At 48.3% G+C, this 19,421-nt stretch overlaps 2 protein-coding genes across 2 annotated transcripts; one reads left to right on the forward strand and one right to left on the reverse strand.

Moving 5' to 3' along the window:
• Positions 1-434: 434 nt before the first annotated feature.
• Positions 435-6,908, forward strand: P2RX4 (purinergic receptor P2X 4). The gene is made up of 11 exons (XM_031059453.1): positions 435-580; positions 1,980-2,051; positions 2,146-2,218; positions 2,684-2,780; positions 2,940-3,020; positions 3,107-3,248; positions 3,584-3,720; positions 5,063-5,156; positions 5,255-5,320; positions 5,411-5,506; positions 6,211-6,908. The coding sequence occupies exons 2-11, from the start codon at positions 2,001-2,003 to the stop codon at positions 6,241-6,243; spliced, it is 870 nt and encodes a 289-aa protein (XP_030915313.1). The 5' UTR covers positions 435-580; positions 1,980-2,000; the 3' UTR covers positions 6,244-6,908.
• Positions 6,909-7,709: 801 nt separating this feature from the next.
• On the reverse strand, positions 7,710-19,418 carry CAMKK2 (calcium/calmodulin dependent protein kinase kinase 2; the record flags this gene model as incomplete). Its single annotated transcript, XM_014308226.1, has 16 exons — positions 7,710-10,982; positions 11,344-11,444; positions 13,313-13,441; positions 13,981-14,076; positions 14,335-14,422; positions 14,767-14,840; positions 15,263-15,316; positions 15,405-15,604; positions 15,836-15,924; positions 16,220-16,241; positions 17,020-17,056; positions 17,667-17,800; positions 17,889-17,940; positions 18,082-18,135; positions 18,520-18,567; positions 19,377-19,418. Coding segments are annotated over 16 exons (1,293 nt in total), but the record flags the coding sequence as incomplete, so codon positions are not given.
• Between the last annotated feature and the right edge of the window lie 3 nt (positions 19,419-19,421).

Raw genomic sequence — 19,421 nt, forward strand, 5'->3', positions numbered from 1 at the left:
CGGCTGAGGGCGGGAGCCGCCCCTCCCTCAGGGGCCGATCCTGTGAGGGCAGCGCGGGCTGAGCGGAGCCCGGCGCTCACCGAACGGCCTTAACTGGGACTGTGGACAGAATCACAGAGTATTCTGAGTTGGAAAGGACCCCACAAGGATTAGGTCCAACTTTTAAGCGAATGGCGCAAGGGCCGCTCAGGAGTGGGACCATTTCAGGAGGTGATTGTCAAAAGCAAGTTAGGCCCTGCAAATCAGTCTGAAAGTAAAAAAATATCACCCCAAAAATCGGACAGGAGATTGCCAATCTTGTGATCATCTTGTAAGGAAAAGCTTTGAAACTGTCTGGAATGGCCCTTTCAGGTAATATGGAAAAAGGAGAAATTCCAACCTGAATTTATTTACAGTGTTTATTTATTGTTTCTTGCAATCATTCTCTTTCAGGTGGGTTTTTCTGTGGGAAAAGGGTTACCAGGAAACAGACTCTGTGGTCAGTTCTGTAACCACGAAGGTCAAGGGTGTAACACTGACAAACACATCCACCTTAGGGGCCCGGATCTGGGATGTTGCTGATTATGTCATCCCTCCTCAGGTATTAATCACTTTCACATACAGAAAGGTTTTTTAACAAGCAGCTACTGCTTTGCAAAAGTTCATTGAGAGCTGGAGCAGCTTTGCTTTGCTTTGCAGATCATGCTGAGCACCTGTCCTGGGGCAGCTTGTTCCAGGAAAAGTGTGTCTGTGTGTGTGCTTGTGTAGAATCATAGAATGGTTTGGGTTTGGAAGCAACCAAGATAATCTTGTTCCACTCTTCTGCTGTGGGCAGGGCCACTATCCCACATTACTCCAAGCCCTGCCCAACCTGGCCTTGAACACTTCCAGGGATCGTGGGGTAGCCACAGCTTATCTGGGCAACCTGTGCCAGGGCCTCTCCACCCTCACAAGGAAGAATTCCTAATATCTAATCTAAATATCTTCTGTTTTAGTTTAAAACTGTTCCCCTTTACCCTATCACTATCTGACTGTGTAAAAAGTCCTCCTACCTCCTTTTTATAAACCCCCTTTGGGTACTCAGATGGGCTCTAAGTTCTTCTTGAGCCTTTCCTTCTCTGAGGGTGCACTGATCCCACTGTCCATGGTGCCCACAAAGACTTGCAACAGCACCCGTCCTGCCAGAGGAGGACTTTGCAGGCGTCAGGAAGAAGCTGCAACAATAATGACCTGTCATCTTTCTTATTGCTTTCTAAAGCAAACAACCCCAAGTTAAGTTGTTGGCAGAAGCCACAGGAACAGCCAGCAAGTCACCTGATGCAGAACTGAACAGGAAGCATTGCTGTAGTTACTGATTGCCTGTATCTGTGGGAATCTGTGCTGTGTGGGCCATATGTGGTGGCCTTCGGGCTGGGCAGGCACAGCCAGGCTGCTGGCCGTGGGTCCCTCTGTGTGCATGACGTGGTGCAGAAAAAAAGACAGATTTAGCCAGATTTTGGCTGAGTGGTCATATTTGCTATCAGCGGAGCGGAAGTGGATGACAGATCTGGAGTCATACAGATCTGAAAGTAGTGAAAGTAAAGTAATGGAAATAGTGCTCCCTGAAGGAACAGGACCAGGCAAATTCCTGACTGATAGATTGCAAAAAGAAAGAGTGGGAGCTGGCTCGGACTTGCAGCTGGAGCTCTATTTCTGCACCTGCCTTACAACTCCCCTGAGGAGCTGTGTGAGCTCTGTTTTTGTAATGTGAATGAGGAACTTTGGTCCGAGTGGGAGGACAGAAGGAGCTGCCAGTCCCACAGTCCTTCCTGTGGCTAAACACAGCAGCACCAGGCGATACACATAGGAATCTGCTCCTTTAGTGCTGCACCAGCAGCGTCCAGGGCAAGTCCCCTCTGCTGGGCCACCTGGGCTCTGTCAGCAAAGATGTTTGCTGCAGTGCCTTGGATGCTCTTTGCAAACTGTCACTCCTTAGTTTTCTTCTTGTTTTGCATGCTCAGGGTGAGAACACTGTGTTTGTCATGACCAATGTGATCCTCACACTGAACCAGAGCCAAGGCCGCTGCCCGGAGGTAGGTGCAGAATCTGCTTTAATCCTGCCTTGTGTGGGTGGGAGAGTGGGGGAGAGGGTTCTGAGAGTTTTATGTAACTATTGTTCCTCTCCAGCTCCCAGACGATCAAACAAAGTGCGAGGTGAAGAGCAACTGTGTTCCAGGATATGTGAGCACCCACAGCAGTGGTAAGAAACCTGCTGCAAAAGCTCCTTTCAGTCTGGGCTGTGGTGCCTCTGTGCTGTGCCTTCCCTGCTGTGAAGGAAGCACCATTTCACTTCAGTCTCCTTGTTCTCTTTCTCTCACATGTAAGAGAACTGAAGCAGAAGCTCAGATTTTTCTTCTGGTGGACTTAGACCAAATGAACTTAGACTGTGTTGGGTGGATGTTGGGTAGATGTGGGCTTTGGTGAGTTAGCAAACAGTGTGAAGCTTTTTCATGGCCTTCAGTCCCTGAAGCAGTATTTCACATGGATGAAGATTTGACTCAGGAAAAGCACCTGATGCTTCTTTCTCTGAAATTACACTTGCAGTGGAAGATATGTGGGTTTTGGTAGTTCACCTCTGAGAAAATTGCTTTTACCATATGGAGTGTCACAGGCCAAATACTGCCTAGTTTTGCTCAGTAGTACCTCCATGCACATGTGTTTCCAGGCATCCAGACTGGGGAGTGTGTTCCATACAACAACAGCATTAAGACCTGTGAAGTGTTTGCGTGGTGCCCCGTGGAGGATGACTATCACGTACCCAAGTGAGTGCTCTGTCTTCCTACTCCACAGTGCCCCTCCTGAGAGCAGGCTCGTGGTACACAGCTGATGCTTCTGCCACTGAAATGCTCTTGGGAGAAGCTGAAGAGATGAGCACCAAGAACTCTGCAGAGTCCTGTTTATGTTTCCCTTTTGTTTTGTAGGCCAGCGTTCCTGCGAGAAGCTGAGAACTTCACCCTTCTGGTGAAGAACAACATTTGGTACCGCAAGTTCAACTTCAGCAAGTAAATAGGGAGAGGGTGATCACACTGTCTGGTCTCCTGAGCAGTAAAGGGGATGCAACAACTCTTCTCTTTCTGTTCTCCTGTAGGCGAAACATCCTTCCCACTATCAACTCCACCTACCTCAAGAACTGCATCTATGATGCCCAGACTGATCCCTTCTGCCCTATCTTCCGTTTAGGGAAAATAGTTGAAGCTGCAGGGCAGGACTTCCAGGAAATGGCAGTGGAGGTATTTGGCAGACCCTTCTCTTGAGCTTCAGCTGTTTTAAGAAAAGGAGTGGTAGGGGGTTGTCTCCTCTGCCTCATGGCATGAGCCACAGAACACAGATGAGCTGCAGGATGGAGAGTGCTCTGGCCAGAGGGACTGGAGTGAATTCTACTTAACCAATAATTGCCCTTGCTTTGTTTGGGTGGGGTTATGTGCAAGGTTCTGTAGCAGCAGAAAATTGTTGGACTGAGCTTGGGATTAGAGCCAGTAAATCAGAGCCTGGTCAGCAGAGAGCCTGGTGCTGGGCTGACCGTGCACTTTGGGCTGCCCATCACCGCCTTTCCTCCACTTGGCAGGGTGGAGTCATGGCACTGCAGATCAACTGGGACTGCAACCTGGACAGAGCCGCTTCCCACTGTGTGCCAAAATATTCCTTCCGGCGCCTCGACAACAAGGACTCTACCCACACCGTCTCACCTGGCTACAACTTCAGGTAATGTGGCTGTGGAGGGCTCCTGGTGCCTCAGCTCCATCTGCCACTGGCACTTGTGGTAGTTTGGGGCTTTTGATGGTGCTTGGAGAGCAACAGAAGAAAACCTGGAGAGCTTTTTTGGTGCTGTAAGACAGAGCAGGTGGGATCCTCACTGTGTGCAAACCACAGCAGAGGGGGGAGGTCAGTGAAGCTCCAGTGATTGCATCGGAGTGCCTGGGTCATGTTTCTATCAGCTTTTTGGTGGCTGATTAATGGGGTGGCAATGAGACAACTGACTGTCTCAGGGTGTGCTGATGGGGCAGAATTTGAGGATACTGAGGTGGGGTTGGGAGACTGAAGCATGTCCTTCACTCTGCCTGGGGGAAAAACTCACCTGTAAAAGTGTCTCTGTCAGTTGAAGACCATATCTGTACCAGGAGTATCCTGGCATACACCACCACATCCACATTATGGAAGTCCAGCGCTTCCAGTAAAACACCAGCACAGAGCTGGCAGCTGGTTGCATCCAGACTCAGACTGGAATTAAATACAGTTAAATATTAAATACATATTAGCCACCTTGCCAAGGTCCTTGCAAGATTCCTGCTTGTGAGGAAACACGGCTCAGCCCTGATATTTCTAGATCAGAAAATCTCGCTAAGAACAGAGGATCTTTGGGTGGAACTTGGATGAATTTGCTGACGAGCTGTGCAGAGCACAACTGTGTGTTTGGGAGGTGCCAGGCCGGAAGGTATCGGGGTGTCTGGACCGTCTGGAGGATATCACAGCTGGATCTGAAATGCTCTTGCTAATTTCAAACTCTGGTACAGCCCCTTACCAATCCTTCCTTTTCTCTTCCACACTCTTTGCTTCCTCCTGGCTTAGTCAACCACGTGGCGGAGTAAGTGTGATCTCACTTATTTGTTCTCATCCCTTTTCCCTGTGGTTTGCAGGCTGTCACCCAGTGCCGGAGCAGCTTTTGTGTGCCGGGCCGAGCCGCGCGGTGCTCCCGGCCCTGCCCTCTCGTGGCTGCCTCGTCCCCTGCAGCCCCTGCCTGCCTCTCTGGTGTAGCTGACTTTCTTCCTGTTAGTCCTTCTGCTCCCCTGCTAAAGCTGCTTTCTCCCCTTCCTATGCCTTGCAAGTTTCCTCATTTTATGGTGCTCACTGTTGTCTTGAATTCACCTGCTTTGGACTTTTCTCCTATATGAGCTTGCCAGCATGAAATCTCCATCACTCGGGGCTTGTGTCTGGAAGTACCAATGTTCAGCCCATCCTCTTGGGATGGGGAACACACCTGGATGTTGCATGATCACATAAGCAACCTCAAAATTTCCAGTTAAGCTCTGACCTGTCTTTTCTGCAGGTTTGCAAAATACTACAGGAATAGTGATGGCACTGAATCACGGACGCTCGTCAAAGCTTATGGCATCCGCTTTGATATCATAGTGTTTGGAAAGGTAGGGTGACAGTTCCTAGAGGTCTTGTAGTGAACTGAGAACTTTCAGAACTTTCAGAGATGCTGACAAGCATGCTCAGGCTTGTAACTGTCTTCTAGGCAGGAAAATTTGATGTCATTCCTACCATGATTAACATTGGCTCTGGCTTAGCGCTGTTTGGTGTGGTAAGTGACACTGTCTGCACTTGGACTTGATTCTGGATTAGTGCCTCAGTTCTGAGGATCCCTGTCTTAAACTCTTTCAATTTTCACTAGGCAACAGTGCTGTGTGACATTGTTGTTCTGTATTGCATGAAGAAGAGATACTACTATCGGGAGAAGAAGTACAAATATGTGGAGGATTATGAACTGGTAAGCATCAACAAAGGCAGGGTAAAGGCAGAATTGCTTCCTCCTCTGACTCCGCAGAGATTCTGAAACAGGATGTAGAAAGTCCACATCAAATGGGGATTTGGAACCACAGTTCTAAGGAAACTTTGTCTTCATCAGAGAAGCTAATTTTTAACTCAAAGCTGCTGCAGGGAAGAGCACTAGAAACAAATATTGTCATGTTTCCTGGGTAACCAGTCTTGGAGAGGAAAATATATGTTCAAGAACTTGTCATGCTCCTACTGCACCTCCTTTTTGGGTTGCAGTCATTGGCATTTTCCTTCTAAGAGCTGTAGGGAACAGCCCTGTTCCCATCAAATCCTTCCTTCTTGTGTTTTGGGGTTCCTGCAGTTGTGAGAAAACCTATTCAATGGTTGGTATTTTCTGAGACCAATGTGCTGACAGCCACAGTTACAGCTCCCTCCAGGGATCAAATGATCTGGTTGGTCAGTAGGATTTAGTCGGTTGCTTGACTGGTGCTGAGGACAGAGCTTGGCCCTACAGGCCTGTGCTTGGTGGGAATTGTGGCTGCAGAGGGCAGATTTCTCAATCAAAACACCTCATGCCATTGGAAGAGTAAAGTCTGAGTAACAGGAAGTAGCTTGCCTGGGCAAAGGATTTTATGTGATTGGAAGGGGAAGAAAGAAGAGCTTCTGGCAGAGAACTGTAATCTCTGATCCTTGCAGGGAGTTGGTGAGACATATGGAACAGACTCCTGAACTCCTGGTGCTGCAGGACCAACTGCTGCTCTAAACCGCTGCTGGGAACATTTCTTGACCCTGCCATGAGACCACCCCCTTCTTGCTGGAAGGAAGTGGGGAACCAAACTGAGAAAGGGACAATCTTCACTATTCTTTACTACTTGGGAGCCAGTCCCAGGGTGAACAACTGGGTGTCCTCCTTGTCTGCTGTCTTTCCAGGTTATTTGCACTAAACACAGAAGGAAAATTGTATTTTATGCCAGACCTCTACACTGGCTGAGCCTGGGACAGAGACAGCTCTAGCATCATCATTTTGCCAATCCTTCTGTCCCTGAGCTCACTGATAGCAGAGGGCACAGGACAATAGGCACAGATTCTTCCTTAGATTGAACATGGCCACTGCCAGGAGGTGCCTAACCTTGGGACAGCAGCTCCTTGCTTTTGTCACTTTTCTTTCCCTGAAGGATTGTGAACATTAGCTGAGCCAGTACCTACTATTTCATTGGGGTCTTCAAGCTCCAGTGGCCACGGACCAAGATAAAGCAGAGTCTGGTTCCATTGTGCTGTGATAAATGGCTTAATGGTTACATTTTCTTCTTCTGTTTTGTCTAATTTTTATGCTATTACCTTAAAATTTACTTTAATAAAATACTACCTTCCCTCAGTCCTCTTGAAGTTCTGCAGGCTGGGTTTTGATTGTTCATTTCTCCCCACATACCAAGTGTTAGTGGAGGGCTATCAAAGCCAAGGCTCTGTGGGTTTTGCCTCTTCATTCTCCCAGCAGAAGTGCTGCTGCAACTACAGCTGCTCTGCCTTGATTCTCCTGACACCTTGTCCATGTCTGTTGCCTTAAACCCTCTCCAAGGGAAAAGACTTGTAAGTCAGAGGCCAAGATCTTAGGGTCTTTATCTGAGTGCTGGTCCCAACTGCTTGGAAGAACAGATCTGTTATTCCCTGGCACACCTCCCATGCTTTTCACCACCACACCAACCCTGTGTCTGAGCTGCTGCATTTAATGCAGTTTACACAATTCGACTGAAGTGGATTTGTTGGCTTTTATATTCACCTGGCTTTGAGCACCTCTAGTGATCACATTGACTCACAAAGTCCAGGTCTTCCCTTTCTCTGAACCTTTTCTGGCATTACTGAACCCTAGGATCTATTCCATACCCCCAGCATCCTGGCTGCCTTTCTCCAGCAGCACAGTGGGTAAACCACAGCATTATCATTTTGTTTTATTCTTTATGTGCCTGCTGCTGAGCACTAAGTTGTGCCCCAGCTCAAAGAGTGCCCTTCCAAGGGTACTCCAGTCTGTGCATGTGAATGCTGTTTGGATTATACAGTGCTTGAGCTGCTGTGGTCCCATCCTAGCACCAGACTTCACTCATAGGAGAGTGCTTTCAGATTCCTCTTCCAACAGCCAAACTCTCGCAGCTTGATAAAGACCACTCAAACAGAATAATGGTTCCACTTGATCAACTAACTCTGGGTTTGGTTGCATGTCATTTATTTCAACTTGTACAGTGAAGCTTGAACACCTGTGTGGAAAAACACTTAGTTGTTGGTTTATTCTTTCTTCTTAGGTAATATAATTTAAAAGTGGTAAATACACAGTATTTAAACTTGATACACCTGATAAAGTTAAATGCATAATAAAGGGGTAGGAGTGAAACACAAGCCTTGGTCATTAAACAAACAGTATAAAAATCAGGAATAGTTCAGGACCTTAGAAAAGAAACAGATCAATTGCCTGATAGGTAAGAGGGGACCACCATGGAAAACTACTCAGATAAGAGGCCTGGTTTCCCCTTAGCACTTTCCTGTGTGCTTTCAGAGCCAAAAAGGCTTAGTACCCAGCAATAAGCCCACAGTCAGCACCGGGCTTGCTTGGAAGGAAGGGAGTTGGGGAAATCAAGCTATCGCCCAGTTCCAAGGCACAAGCAAAATGTTCACTTCACTATAAGGAGAAAGCCAGCATTACTACTAAGGAACAGCAGCTGGGGAACTGGGCAGGTTTATATACACAGTACAGCTTCTCTAACAGGTCATGCATTTAGAGAGATCTCCCTCATACGGCCACGCTTTATGCTTTCAACAGAGCTGACCAACCAGAAAAATCCACACTGCATTTCTTTCCAAATGTGCCTTTGGCTGCAGCCCCAGCAGAGGTTGCACTGAGGGACACTCGGTTTGGAGAGCACCTTGGGGAAGTGCTGAGTTTAGCATCCTTTAGAACCAAGCCCATGCAGGCAGTCAGACACTGAGCAGTAGGAGTATCTGAGGCCCAGAGACTGGCTGGGCATTGGGGAGCTGGTACAGCTGTTGAGAAGCTGCGTTAAACCTGGCAGACCTGCTGGGTCAATGTAAACTGTCTCAGCTGACAAATCACAACCAGGGATGGGCAGCACAGAGATCTCTACAACACACCTCTAGCAAACACACCACACACACACTACTATGCACTACCTACAAAGAATTGGATCCCCTAGCTTTTTACATTTTTTTTGGCAGATCAAGTCCATTTGCAGGGTTAGAGAACCAGGCTGCCCATTCACACACATTTCCACAATGAAAAGTCCTGTGTAGGGGGAGCAGGCAGCTGCAATAGTGCTGGCCCCTAAGTTACCTGTTTGGTTTTCCCATAGCTGAAGCTGCGGGGCTTTGGCATAGCCTCGGACTAAAATGGGAGGAAAACAGTGCATGTCTTATGGCTCCAAACTCCACAGTATTGCTCCTAAACCACCAACTGTCCTCACTGGCTTTGGAAAGAGGCCAGCAGCACAATGCTTCCACAATAAATTGCAATTTAGGGGGAACATCGCTTCAGGCGATCAAAAGGTGTTAGGGACAGTTTGGGTAGGCATCTGCACCCTTGTTAATGCTGTCCTGGCTTTAACAAAAACCAGTCTTAACCAGGAATTACCAGGCCAAGTCTGACTGCAGTGGGGCCAAGGACCTTGGCACACTGCTACTTGTGCTGTCCAGGATAAAATAAAGGAAGACAAGGGAACAGTCACTTTCTAAAGGCAGGGCATCCAAGGCCAGGGTTAACAGGCAGAGACCCTACCGTTAAACAAGACACTTGGCAATCTCCTAGTGCCTTCTTCCTGAGGGCAAAGAATTATACCTTATCAGTCCCTCACAAGCTTGGGAGACTCAAATCCTCCTCCTCTGTCAGGTACCTCAAATGCCTCATTCAAGGTCACACAACCACATCAGACTGAGAAAGGAAAAAAATCAGACCTTTTCCCCCCTAGTCCCATGCTCCAGCCACAAAACAACTGTACTTACCATGACCCCTTTCCTCAGGCAAACCCTGGCTCCTCATTCTCCAGCTTTGTCCAAGCACAGAGAACTTGGGAAAGTGAGTCTGGACACCAGAGTCTCTCCCACCACATGGCAGATTATTATTTTGTACAAGCACCACAAATAATCAGAGTAATCTGACTGAAGGTGAAAGAGCTCTTCATAAGAAACAATTCATTAACTAGATATACACTTAATTTACTAACAAGCCTCTGATCCACAGGCATTCACAAATTACTGGTAACAAACTTGCAAAAAATACATAGCATTGGCCCCAGAATCCAGATTAAGAGTTTGGAAAACAAATGTTTCTTTGAAAATTACTAGCTAATCATTAAGATCTTAAATTCTAAGCAAGCCCTAAGTCTATACTTAAAAACCAGCATAAGTTGTATTATTTTTAATTGTAGTAAACCATGTAATGTACATGGAAGTGAAGGATTTTACCCTGAATTTTATATTTTATAGTATATCTACCTAGATCAAGTAAAATATTTAGAAACAAACTGTTAGTGCTTCTTCTGTTGTTTAAAACATTCTAAACACCACCTTTCACTCATATGTCTGCAGCAAAAATAGTTCAAACTGAACTTAAGCCCTTAAATACCTTTTCCTTTCATACACTGAACACCTAACCTACCAAGTCCTGGTCACACCAAGGCCTCTGGAAAGGTGTTAATTACCTGAGGAGGTAATTAACCTCACTTTTTGAACGTCCTGAAGATGCTGTTTCATACAACTTGGCTCACAAAGGTAGGCATTCTTTAAAAAGCTGAACAGGTGGGTTTTTGCTTTGTTCCCATGCAGTTAAAAAGGTGTCAATTAAAAACAAACCAGAACTACAAGAAATAGATGCAACAACATTCCTGGTAGGTCGTGAACTCTCAAAGTGCACACGTGTGCTTGGTTTTACTGCTGTGTATGCCACTTGGCAAAAGCTTCACCCTTCTGCACGTGCCCATAGCCACACCATGGGCATCGTGCCCCTGGGACGCTGGCATCAGTCCCTGCAAATCATTTGGCATTAAAACCAGCTAAAAGCAGTTCCAAATGCATTTTCCTTTGGCTGCTGTGGGTTTTGTTTTGCAAAGCCCCATTGCTGCTCACCACCACCGCTCACCTCTCCGCTGTCCGCCAGCGCCTCTCCCACCAGAAGTCAGCAGTCCAAGTGCTCGGAGATGCTCCATGTTTATGGCAAATAATCAGATGTCTGACAAGGTGTGATAACATGCTGCTATGTGAGCTCTACATCCAGCATTGTACTGAGATAGCGCCGTGTCATGCTGTGTTTGCTCTGGGCTCTGGTCACCTCGTCCCCAGCGCACGCTTGGTGACGTGCCCTGGATTGAGCTGCTCAGCAGAACCGTAAAGTCCACGTTCAAGAAAGAAGTTCCTCCTCTCCCACGTTGGGCAAGTCGTTGCATTTCAGGTTATCTTCACTGCCTTGTTTCCTGTTTTCAAAGGAAATAAAACAGCTGCTGAGTGACTCAGAAAAAGGGAAAAGAGGCCGTGAGACACCAATTTCTGCCCCTTCCCTGCTATCGGATCTTTGGGATGATGAGCATGTGTCATCTCTCCCCATGTAACAGGCTGGAAGTGCCATAAAAAGATGTTTTTCATCCCATCAGAACAGCAGGATATTCCATGTCACAAAAATCCCATAACGCAGTTACAGATCAGACAGGTGGGGTGTGAATGTCACAGTCATGGCCCCCATGAAAGTTTCAAAACCCAGCTATTGAATTTCTCCCCCAGAGCATCAGAAAAAGCTGCAAATGTCTTTTGGGGTGGAGGTGAGGTGATGACACTTACGGCAGCAGGTTCCCAGAGGAAGACAATGACCTCTCCTCCCTCTTGCTCCCCTCAAACGGGTTCCCAAAGGATCGCTTCCGGATCATTGTTTTAACCAAGATCTGCAAAACCAGAATGCAGTTCACTGGGGTGCTTTTCCTTCATTCAAGAGCAACAGGAACATCCAACTTGCATGCCCAAGTAATGAAAAAACTAGTGAAAACAAGTCAAAGTTCTCTAAAAATAGAAATCAGAAGGAAGCATCTTTGCAAGTCTCCTGCTGCTTAATACAGGGACTGTATCCTCATCTGAAACCCTTGGAGGTGAGAGCCAGACCAGGTGTAAGAGGCTGGAAAGGAGAGCAAAGCCAAGTCTGGAAGGTTTCCTTCCTCTCCAGAAGTAGATTTTACTGATTGCTGCATCCAGTACCTGTAAATTCCCAGTCCTCCATTATTACCTGGCAAAATAATTCACTGGAAAGGAAGAGGGGAAGGAACTGGCACAATTTTACCTTAATGTTCACCTGAAACCAAACTGAAAGCTGGCCATTTGTCCAGCTTTGGCTGCCGAACACAAAGTGACCAATCAGAGACTGGTGGGAACAGACATGTGTCAGGATTCTTCCCTGGCATCCCCCAGCTTGTTTTGTTGGTGGGAGCAGACAACAAGGTGAGCAGCATTGGACCCTGCCTCAGCAGGGACATCCCTGAGAGCCCTTGACTTCATTTGATGTTGCTTCTCATCCCTCTGTGCCTCGTTTATCTGCTCACCAGGGCGCACAGGGAGCTGTTCTGTGTCTGAAGGCGAGGATGTTCTAAGAGTCAAAGCCACGTGAGTGCATCTCATACTGGAGTGTCAACGCCTGCACTTGGCTGCACAAAGATCAGCACCAGAGGGTAATTCTGAAGATCAAATGCAAATGTGAAATTACCACATTTGCCTGGAGGCAGTGTGTTATCTAAGAGTCAAAGAGGTGCAGTAAAATCTGATTTGCCTTGACTTGTGCTGAACACACCTGGAATTCAACAGGGCTGGGAGCACTGAGCCTACTGATCAAGTCCCCTCTGAACAGGAGAAAGGGGGTAAACCCCTCATCAATGGTGACCTCTTTAGACAACATCTGCTTTTTCAGCCTGAGCAGCACAAGGTGCATTTGCATGTTCATACAGCTGTGGTCAGTGAGATTTCTGCAGGGCATCCAAAAGGGAGAGAGCTCCAGAAATGAGGCCACATGTGGGCACAGCCATGAGATGGAAAAGGAGCTTCTCAAAGGCAAATATGTTCTTCAAAAAAATCCCAGCCTGGGTGCCTACAGGCAGATAACACCAGGCCAGGAACTGTGAATGGTCGCTTGCTGTCTCTGCTAACACAAGGGCTGGCGGCACCCAAAGAAATCATTAGGTTCAAAACCACAAAGGATTTCACTTTCTACACAGGACAGGGTTACATTGTGGTTCTCACCACCACAGTGGGTTGCAGAGAATAAAAATATGAGCTTGAAAAGAGATGAGATGAAGTCACCAAGAATAACTCCAGGCGGGGGCTGATGCACATCGTGGCCCAGATAAAAAATCTCCATCCCAGGAACCTCCCACAGCCCCTCTGGCTGGACAGGCAGAACAGGGCAGGAGTTCTTTGTGCCTGGCCAAAACATCTGTTCCTGGCCACAGGCAGGTTCTGGACCAGATGCTCTTTTTCCCTGAGCAAATACAGTGATATTTAGGCAACCAGCTCAAGCATGAAGACCATCAACCCACTGACAGTTACCTTTGAAGCTGCTCTAAAATATTCCCCTGCACTGTGGGGCACGGCCGTGTCCAGTGAGCTGCTGCGACCCTGAGACACCCAAGTGTCTTGCAGCACTTGTTTGCAAGAGAGGGAAGGTCTTTGCTCTAATCCTTCCCAATGCTTTTGCCCTTCAGCAGTGAAGTCCAGCTGCTCAGGGCCACCCCACCGTGCATCCACAGACCGTCAGCTCCTTTGTACTCACCACGGTGGCCAGGCTGGGGATGTGCTTGACTGAATTCTCCACTTCCTCCTCCGTCACCTCGACAAGCGTGCAGTTCTCATCCTCCGTGGGCAGCAGCTCCGCTCCGTTCTTGGTGACCCAAGGGTGCAACTTCAATTAATAACACAGCCTGTCAGGAACGATTTCCCTTTTTTCATAACTCAAACAACACAAGCCTGGCAAACGCATCTCCTTGTCCAAGCTATGGCCCTTACATGCTCCTGAAATGCCAGGGAGCAGGGCAGGGCTGTGCCATGTCACTGGTGAGCCAGCTCACCTGGGTGCCAGCAGGAACTGCACAGCTCAGAGCAGAAAATGCCGTGGTGTGGCTCGTCCAGAGCCAGCTACACAACCAAGCCATAACCTGGGTGACCTGCAGCACTGGGCATCTCTGGGCTTTAGGGAAGGAGACCTGTCTTCACTCTCATCTTATGGATGAGACAGCACCAGGAGGCAGGAGAGATTTATTCCAGTCCACACATACGAGCAGCAGTGATGGGGAGATTCACTGAGCCCTCTTCCTGGAGCTGGTTTAATCCATGCCTGCAGGCAGAACCCCTGTTTCTCCTGGCCCACACACCTGGTGCCTTGGTTGACTGCAGGAGGAGCACAAAAGGTTCCAGAATTCCCCCGCAATCCTTTCCCCCTACCTTGCTCTCCATTCTCTCAGCTTCTCGCCCCTTCCAGGCTCTCGCAGGGGCGAAGGACCAGAAATCTCCTGCGAAAGGCTGTTGCACAGTACTTTCCTGGTAGCAGAGGAAATACTGTACTCAGGGGATTTCCTTTTGCCTGCCACTTCTATAGGCACCAAAGGTCCCAAAGCTGAGCAGGTCCCAGAGCAGGTCCCACAGCAGGGGAAGGAACTGGGACTTACCTGCCCAGGGGCTCTGGGCACAGGGGGAGGACCTAGCCTGGCGCGATCAAACTGACTCCCAAAAAAAGCCAAGCAAGGAGAACCCAACAGAAGTGAAGGCACAGCCAGCACTAGGAAGCTGGGTCAGTACCTTGATTTCTGGGACTGAAATCCTAGATTCAGGATTTTTATCCAACATCCGTGTAATCAAGTCCTTCAAGAAGTCTGTAATTTCTGGCCTGTGGAAGGAAGAAGGGAGAGATGAGATGGGGAAAAGGGTGGATGCCGCCTCTGTTCTTCACCCCAGTGCCAGTTACTATGGACCTTCTGGGCAGAGGAAGGCAGTGATGGATTCTTGTACACCCTCTCCTCTCCAAACCCCCAGAAAAAGCAAAATATTCCCTTTTGAGACAATGTGAAGTGTGATCCCACATTTACAGGGCAGAGAGAGACCAACTCAAAGCCTGAATTTTGCAAAACCACAGAAGAGTAAGGCCAGCCCTACCCAAGCTGTGCTTGAGAAACAACTCAAATGAGTTGTAAAATAAGGATTGATGGGTTGTTTTTGTTTTTGAGTACTTACTGGTCTGGGAACTCCAACGTTTGGGTCTTGATTTTATTGTGTAAACTCAAGATCCTTTCATCCATAAAAGGGCACTACCACAAAGAAAAGGAGCAATGAGGAAAGCAACAACTTCTGTCAGGATCTCATAGGGTATGAAGGAGAGCAAAGATCCAGTTACAGGGAAATTCCAGAAGATTTCCAATTATATCAATGTCTACTTTTAAACTCAATGAAAAGAACGTTTAACCAAAAATTACCAATTACTAAAAGAACTCCTTTCCTAAAAAATCTGCCCCAAACCAGAATTTTTTCCACTGAGGAAGAAGAGAAGCCCAACCCCTTTGGCTGCACCCATCCCATGGACAGGCAAAGGCTTCCCATTTCCATCCACACATCCTCACCTCCACTCAGCTCAAAAGGGACACAAGGTGCCAATCCCACTGCTTACCTGGAACATGGGAGGCACCAACCAACCCCCCAGACGCCAAGAGCACTGAAAAATCCAGCTCATTACCTGCCCAAACACGAAGCAGTACAGTGTGATCCCCATGGCCCAGACATCCAAAGCCTGCAGAGTGAAGAAAGCACAGTCAAATCTACAACAAGATTAGTTTGTGCAAGGTTAGCCCAAGACCATTCAAATTGCTATTAAATACCTTTCCAGAGAAGATTTTCCTGGTTTCTGAGAGGGTTTCTGGGGCCATGAAGGCAGGAGTGCCCACTGTGTTGGTTAAGAGGGCGTCAGCTCCCTTGAACTCATTGCTCACCCCGAAGTCGGCGATCTTGACGTGCCCATCTTCCCCCACGAGGAGGTTGGAAGGTTTAATATCCCGATGGATTATCTTCTGATAGTGCACTGCAGCAGAGGGACAATGACTGTGCAGCAGCAGCCCTGGTTTGCAGCAAAGGAGCCACAAGGGCTCCGTGGGGCTCCTTCTGATAACACCACCACCAGTCCCAGCTTTAAAAGCCCCTGTGCAGCATGAGCCACCAGAAATGGCACCATACACCAGCAGAAAGGCCAGCTTCAGGTGTTCAGAAAAAAACCCAAAATAAGAAATCCCATCCTTTTTGCAGAGACACTTACAGTATTCAATGCCTTTGATCAGATCCTGGAAGTAGAACCGAGCCTGGTCCTCACTGAGAGGTTTCAAGGTTGGGATTTCCATCACAGGGCTGTGAAGGCAACAGAGAATGGAGTTCATTCCCCACCTGGATGTGCTGAAACAGGGCCTGGAGTATTTGTCACTGGCTGGTGACAGCACACAACCCCAAACACAGGCACACAGTACACAGGATGTACTCAGCTGTAACCAGGCCAGGGAAATGCTACTCAAAGCTCAAGCCCCAGCCATGAGCCTCCCCATCACCTGTGCACCCCATTCCCACCTTGGGTGGCCAAGCTCTGCCACCCACAGACCCATTGGGTGTTCAAGTGTTAGTAGGATTAAATCTGGAATTCAGTACTCACCCCTGCTTCACCAGCTCAAACACTGCAACACAAAAGAGAAGGTGATTACAGGTTGCTTACAGGGTATGGCTCCTGCAAGCACAACCTCAGCACAAAAGCAATTATTTTAATGACAAAAATTCTAAAAATAATATGTTATTTTTAAAAAGGAGATGCTGTCTTATGCAAGGCACATGGCATTTGGGTTGCTCCCGTTTTCAGTTAAGGGGATGCTGCCAACTATCTTCTCAGTGCTGCAGCTTCAGCATCATGAAGTGCCCTCCATGGCACACAAAACCTCTTGTTTTTGTTTGCCACCAAAAAAGGCTGAGCTCACCCCCTGGGCAAACCTCAGTGCTTGGCCATGAAGGCATCACATGATCCTCCACTAGTACAGGCTGATCATAAATGATGGGGGAAAAAAGCCTTCTTCAAAAGTTGTGAATTACCTGAAGCAACAACTGCAGTCTGCCAGGCAGGCTGGGATGTGGCTCATTTGTACCTTGGATAATTAACTCATGCCTTTTCCCAAAGCCAGAGAAATAGAGCTGCTTTCTGTCATTCCAGCTTCAAAGCTGAGAACATCAGTGCTGGTGCCTCTCATGGCAAAGCATGCCCTGGTGTCGAATTAATGCCAATAAAGTGCTATAAAGCACTCTTATCTCTGTTCACAACCCAGACTGCATCTCATTTCCTCCTCCAGCACATCAGGCTATACCCACAGTGGAGGAGAGACCCAGCCCTGCACAGAGAGCTGCTCCAAAACACAGTGGGAACCTTTTGCCCCCTCCCTCTGACACCCCAGGGCAGTGGGCAGTTACCCATGTACAGGTGATCCTCACTGGGGTCATCCAGGACCTGCCAAAAGAAGAAAAAAGGCAATTAAACAGTGCCAAGAAAGCCTTGCAAATTAAGCATTGTGATATTTTATTTAGCAGCCATCTCAGTTCTGCACCATCTGCACCATCAGCACGGTCTGCTCATCTCTGAGCTTCTACCCACAAGAGTAGTGGAAAAAAGAGGACAGAGATGTAGCTGTACTTCAAGGAAGCAAATATTTAAAACACACAGGAAGCATCATCTGACTCATGAGCCAAATAAACTCCAGCCTGCACATCCTTAATTCTTGATTTTTGGACTGTTTCATACAGGCAGTGGGTGTAGGGCAAGGCAGCTGCACTGTTGAACTCACAGAAACATCAGTTCTTCCCCAAAACCTCTTTCAGCACTTGTTTCCTCCACAGAAGAAACATTTTTCTGCATTTCCCTTTCTGAGCAGGAAAGAAAAAAAATCTTTTGGTAGGTGAGAATAAAAAACCTTCTAAACCAAGGAAAACACAAAATTCTTCCAAAGGCAGGACCTGCCCTTGCTCTTTTCTGGGGTCACTCCCCTTCACCCAGCCCATCCCTGCAGCATTCAGGCTCTGTCACGCTCAAGGATGAGTTTTGGAAGGAGGCCAGCCTTTACCTCCACCAGCTTCACCACGTTGGGGTGGTCCAGCTTCTTCAGGATGGCAATCTCCTGGTAGACCTGCTCGATGGGCCCTCTGGGCTGCAGGCAGCCCTCGGGAGCAGCCTTGGCCCCGCGGGGTGGCGGGCGGCCTGAGGAAAGGCAAAGATGGGTCCAGATGGGAACAATCCCCCAGGATCCCCAGAACAGCCCCCAGCCAAAAGGCTTTCTGCCACTTACGGGGGAAGCCCGCCTGTCTCATCAGCTTCTTTTTTGAGAGAACCTTCATTGCCTGCAAAAGGAGAATAAATGTGGAATTTGGGGCAAGTCAAGGATAAAATGTGGCTGGTGGGATGGGGCAGGGAGTCAGCAGAGGGGATCCATCCCCCTCCCACTTGCCCCGCTGCAGGCTCTGGGGCTGTGTGCTACTCACATAGTAGGTGTTATCATCCTCGTTGTAGGCCAGCTTCACCACTCCATAGGAGCCCTGGAGAGGGACATGTTAGTGACAATCCAGAAAACCCACATCACCAACCCGGGCTCCTCCACAAACCCACCCCACAGGGATCACAGAACTGGTGGGCGATGCTGGGATGAGCAGGGGGTGTACAGTCTGACATCACACTGACAACAAAGAAAAGCTTCAAATGCCCCTCTGTGTGGGAGGGAGGGGGAAGGGGGAAAATTAGTAATGATTTTAAAAATATACAATTCAATTGGCACCACTCAGAACAGCGAGCAACAAAGAGCTGCCGTGGTGAGTGGCTGGACTTGTTCCAATTCTGCAGCATTCCCATGACTGGAAAGTGAAAGCAAGCCTGACACCCTCCCAACCCAAAACCCCTCATCCCACCCCAAACCCAATATTCACCTTCCCAATCTCATCCTTCAGCTTGTACTGGTTGAGCTGCACACAGTCCTGTGGGGAGAGAGTGGGGAAGTTTGGCATGAGCCACAAAACTCCTCACATTTGCTCTTGTCCTTTTAAATCTCCTGCAAAACTTTCTCTGCAAACTCACACCCCATCCTGCTCTGCCCAAGCACTCACGTGGGGCTGGGCAGCTTTGATTCATGAGCCACAAAACCACCCACCAAGCCACACTTTGGTGTGTTTATAGAGGGCTAATTGCAAACGTTAATGGCTGGGCAGGGATCCTGTCCTGTCCACTCGTGTGGAACGAGAGCGAGGGACAGGGAGAGCCCTGAGGGGTTTAATGCTGGCGACCTGGCGCCAAGTAATTTTATTTCTTCTGGGCAAAGCAGCCACTTGGTGCCTGTTTTCTGTCAGGCCTGTTATCTCTTTAGATCTCAGTGAACTTCTCTGTTTTTTTATTTTTAAGGAGTAAAGAAAGAAACTTGTGCTACACTCCTGGCTTCCATCAAACACAGCCGTGAGAGCTGCAGCATCAGCAAAAGGCACAGAAACCGGTGAGTTGGGGTCTCACCTCCCTGAGGGCTGTCCCCATGGCCCAGGATATCCCAGGGCCCCCTGCCACACACCTGCAGACGTGCTGTGGGGGTTTATCCCAAAAAAAACAAGCGAGAAGAAATGCCACAGTGGGAAAATCCAGGCAGATGGGGGCAGGAGAACTGCAGGAGCTGCGTTCATCCCCCTCACCTGTAACACTCACCCCCCTCACCTGCAACATTCTTTCCCCTCACCTGCAACATTCTTTCCCCTCACCTGCAACATTCATCCCTCTCACCTGTAATGTTCATCACCCTCACCTGCAATCCTGTGATGGACACACGGTTGGACTCCACCGTTGGCCG

The sequence above is a fragment of the Geospiza fortis genome, unplaced genomic scaffold (assembly GCF_000277835.1).
Source record: "Geospiza fortis unplaced genomic scaffold, GeoFor_1.0 scaffold145, whole genome shotgun sequence".
In the NCBI taxonomy this organism is placed as follows: domain Eukaryota; kingdom Metazoa; phylum Chordata; class Aves; order Passeriformes; family Thraupidae; genus Geospiza; species Geospiza fortis.

Coding starts and splice junctions, on each gene's coding strand:
- P2RX4 (XM_031059453.1), top strand. CDS start 2,001: ATGACCAATGTGATCCTCACACTGAACCAGAGCCAAGGCCGCTGCCCG. Junction 3,249..3,583: donor TCCAGGAAATGGCAGTGGAG/GTATTTGGCAGA, acceptor TCCACTTGGCAG/GGTGGAGTCATGGCACTGCA. Junction 5,321..5,410: donor GCTTAGCGCTGTTTGGTGTG/GTAAGTGACACT, acceptor AATTTTCACTAG/GCAACAGTGCTGTGTGACAT.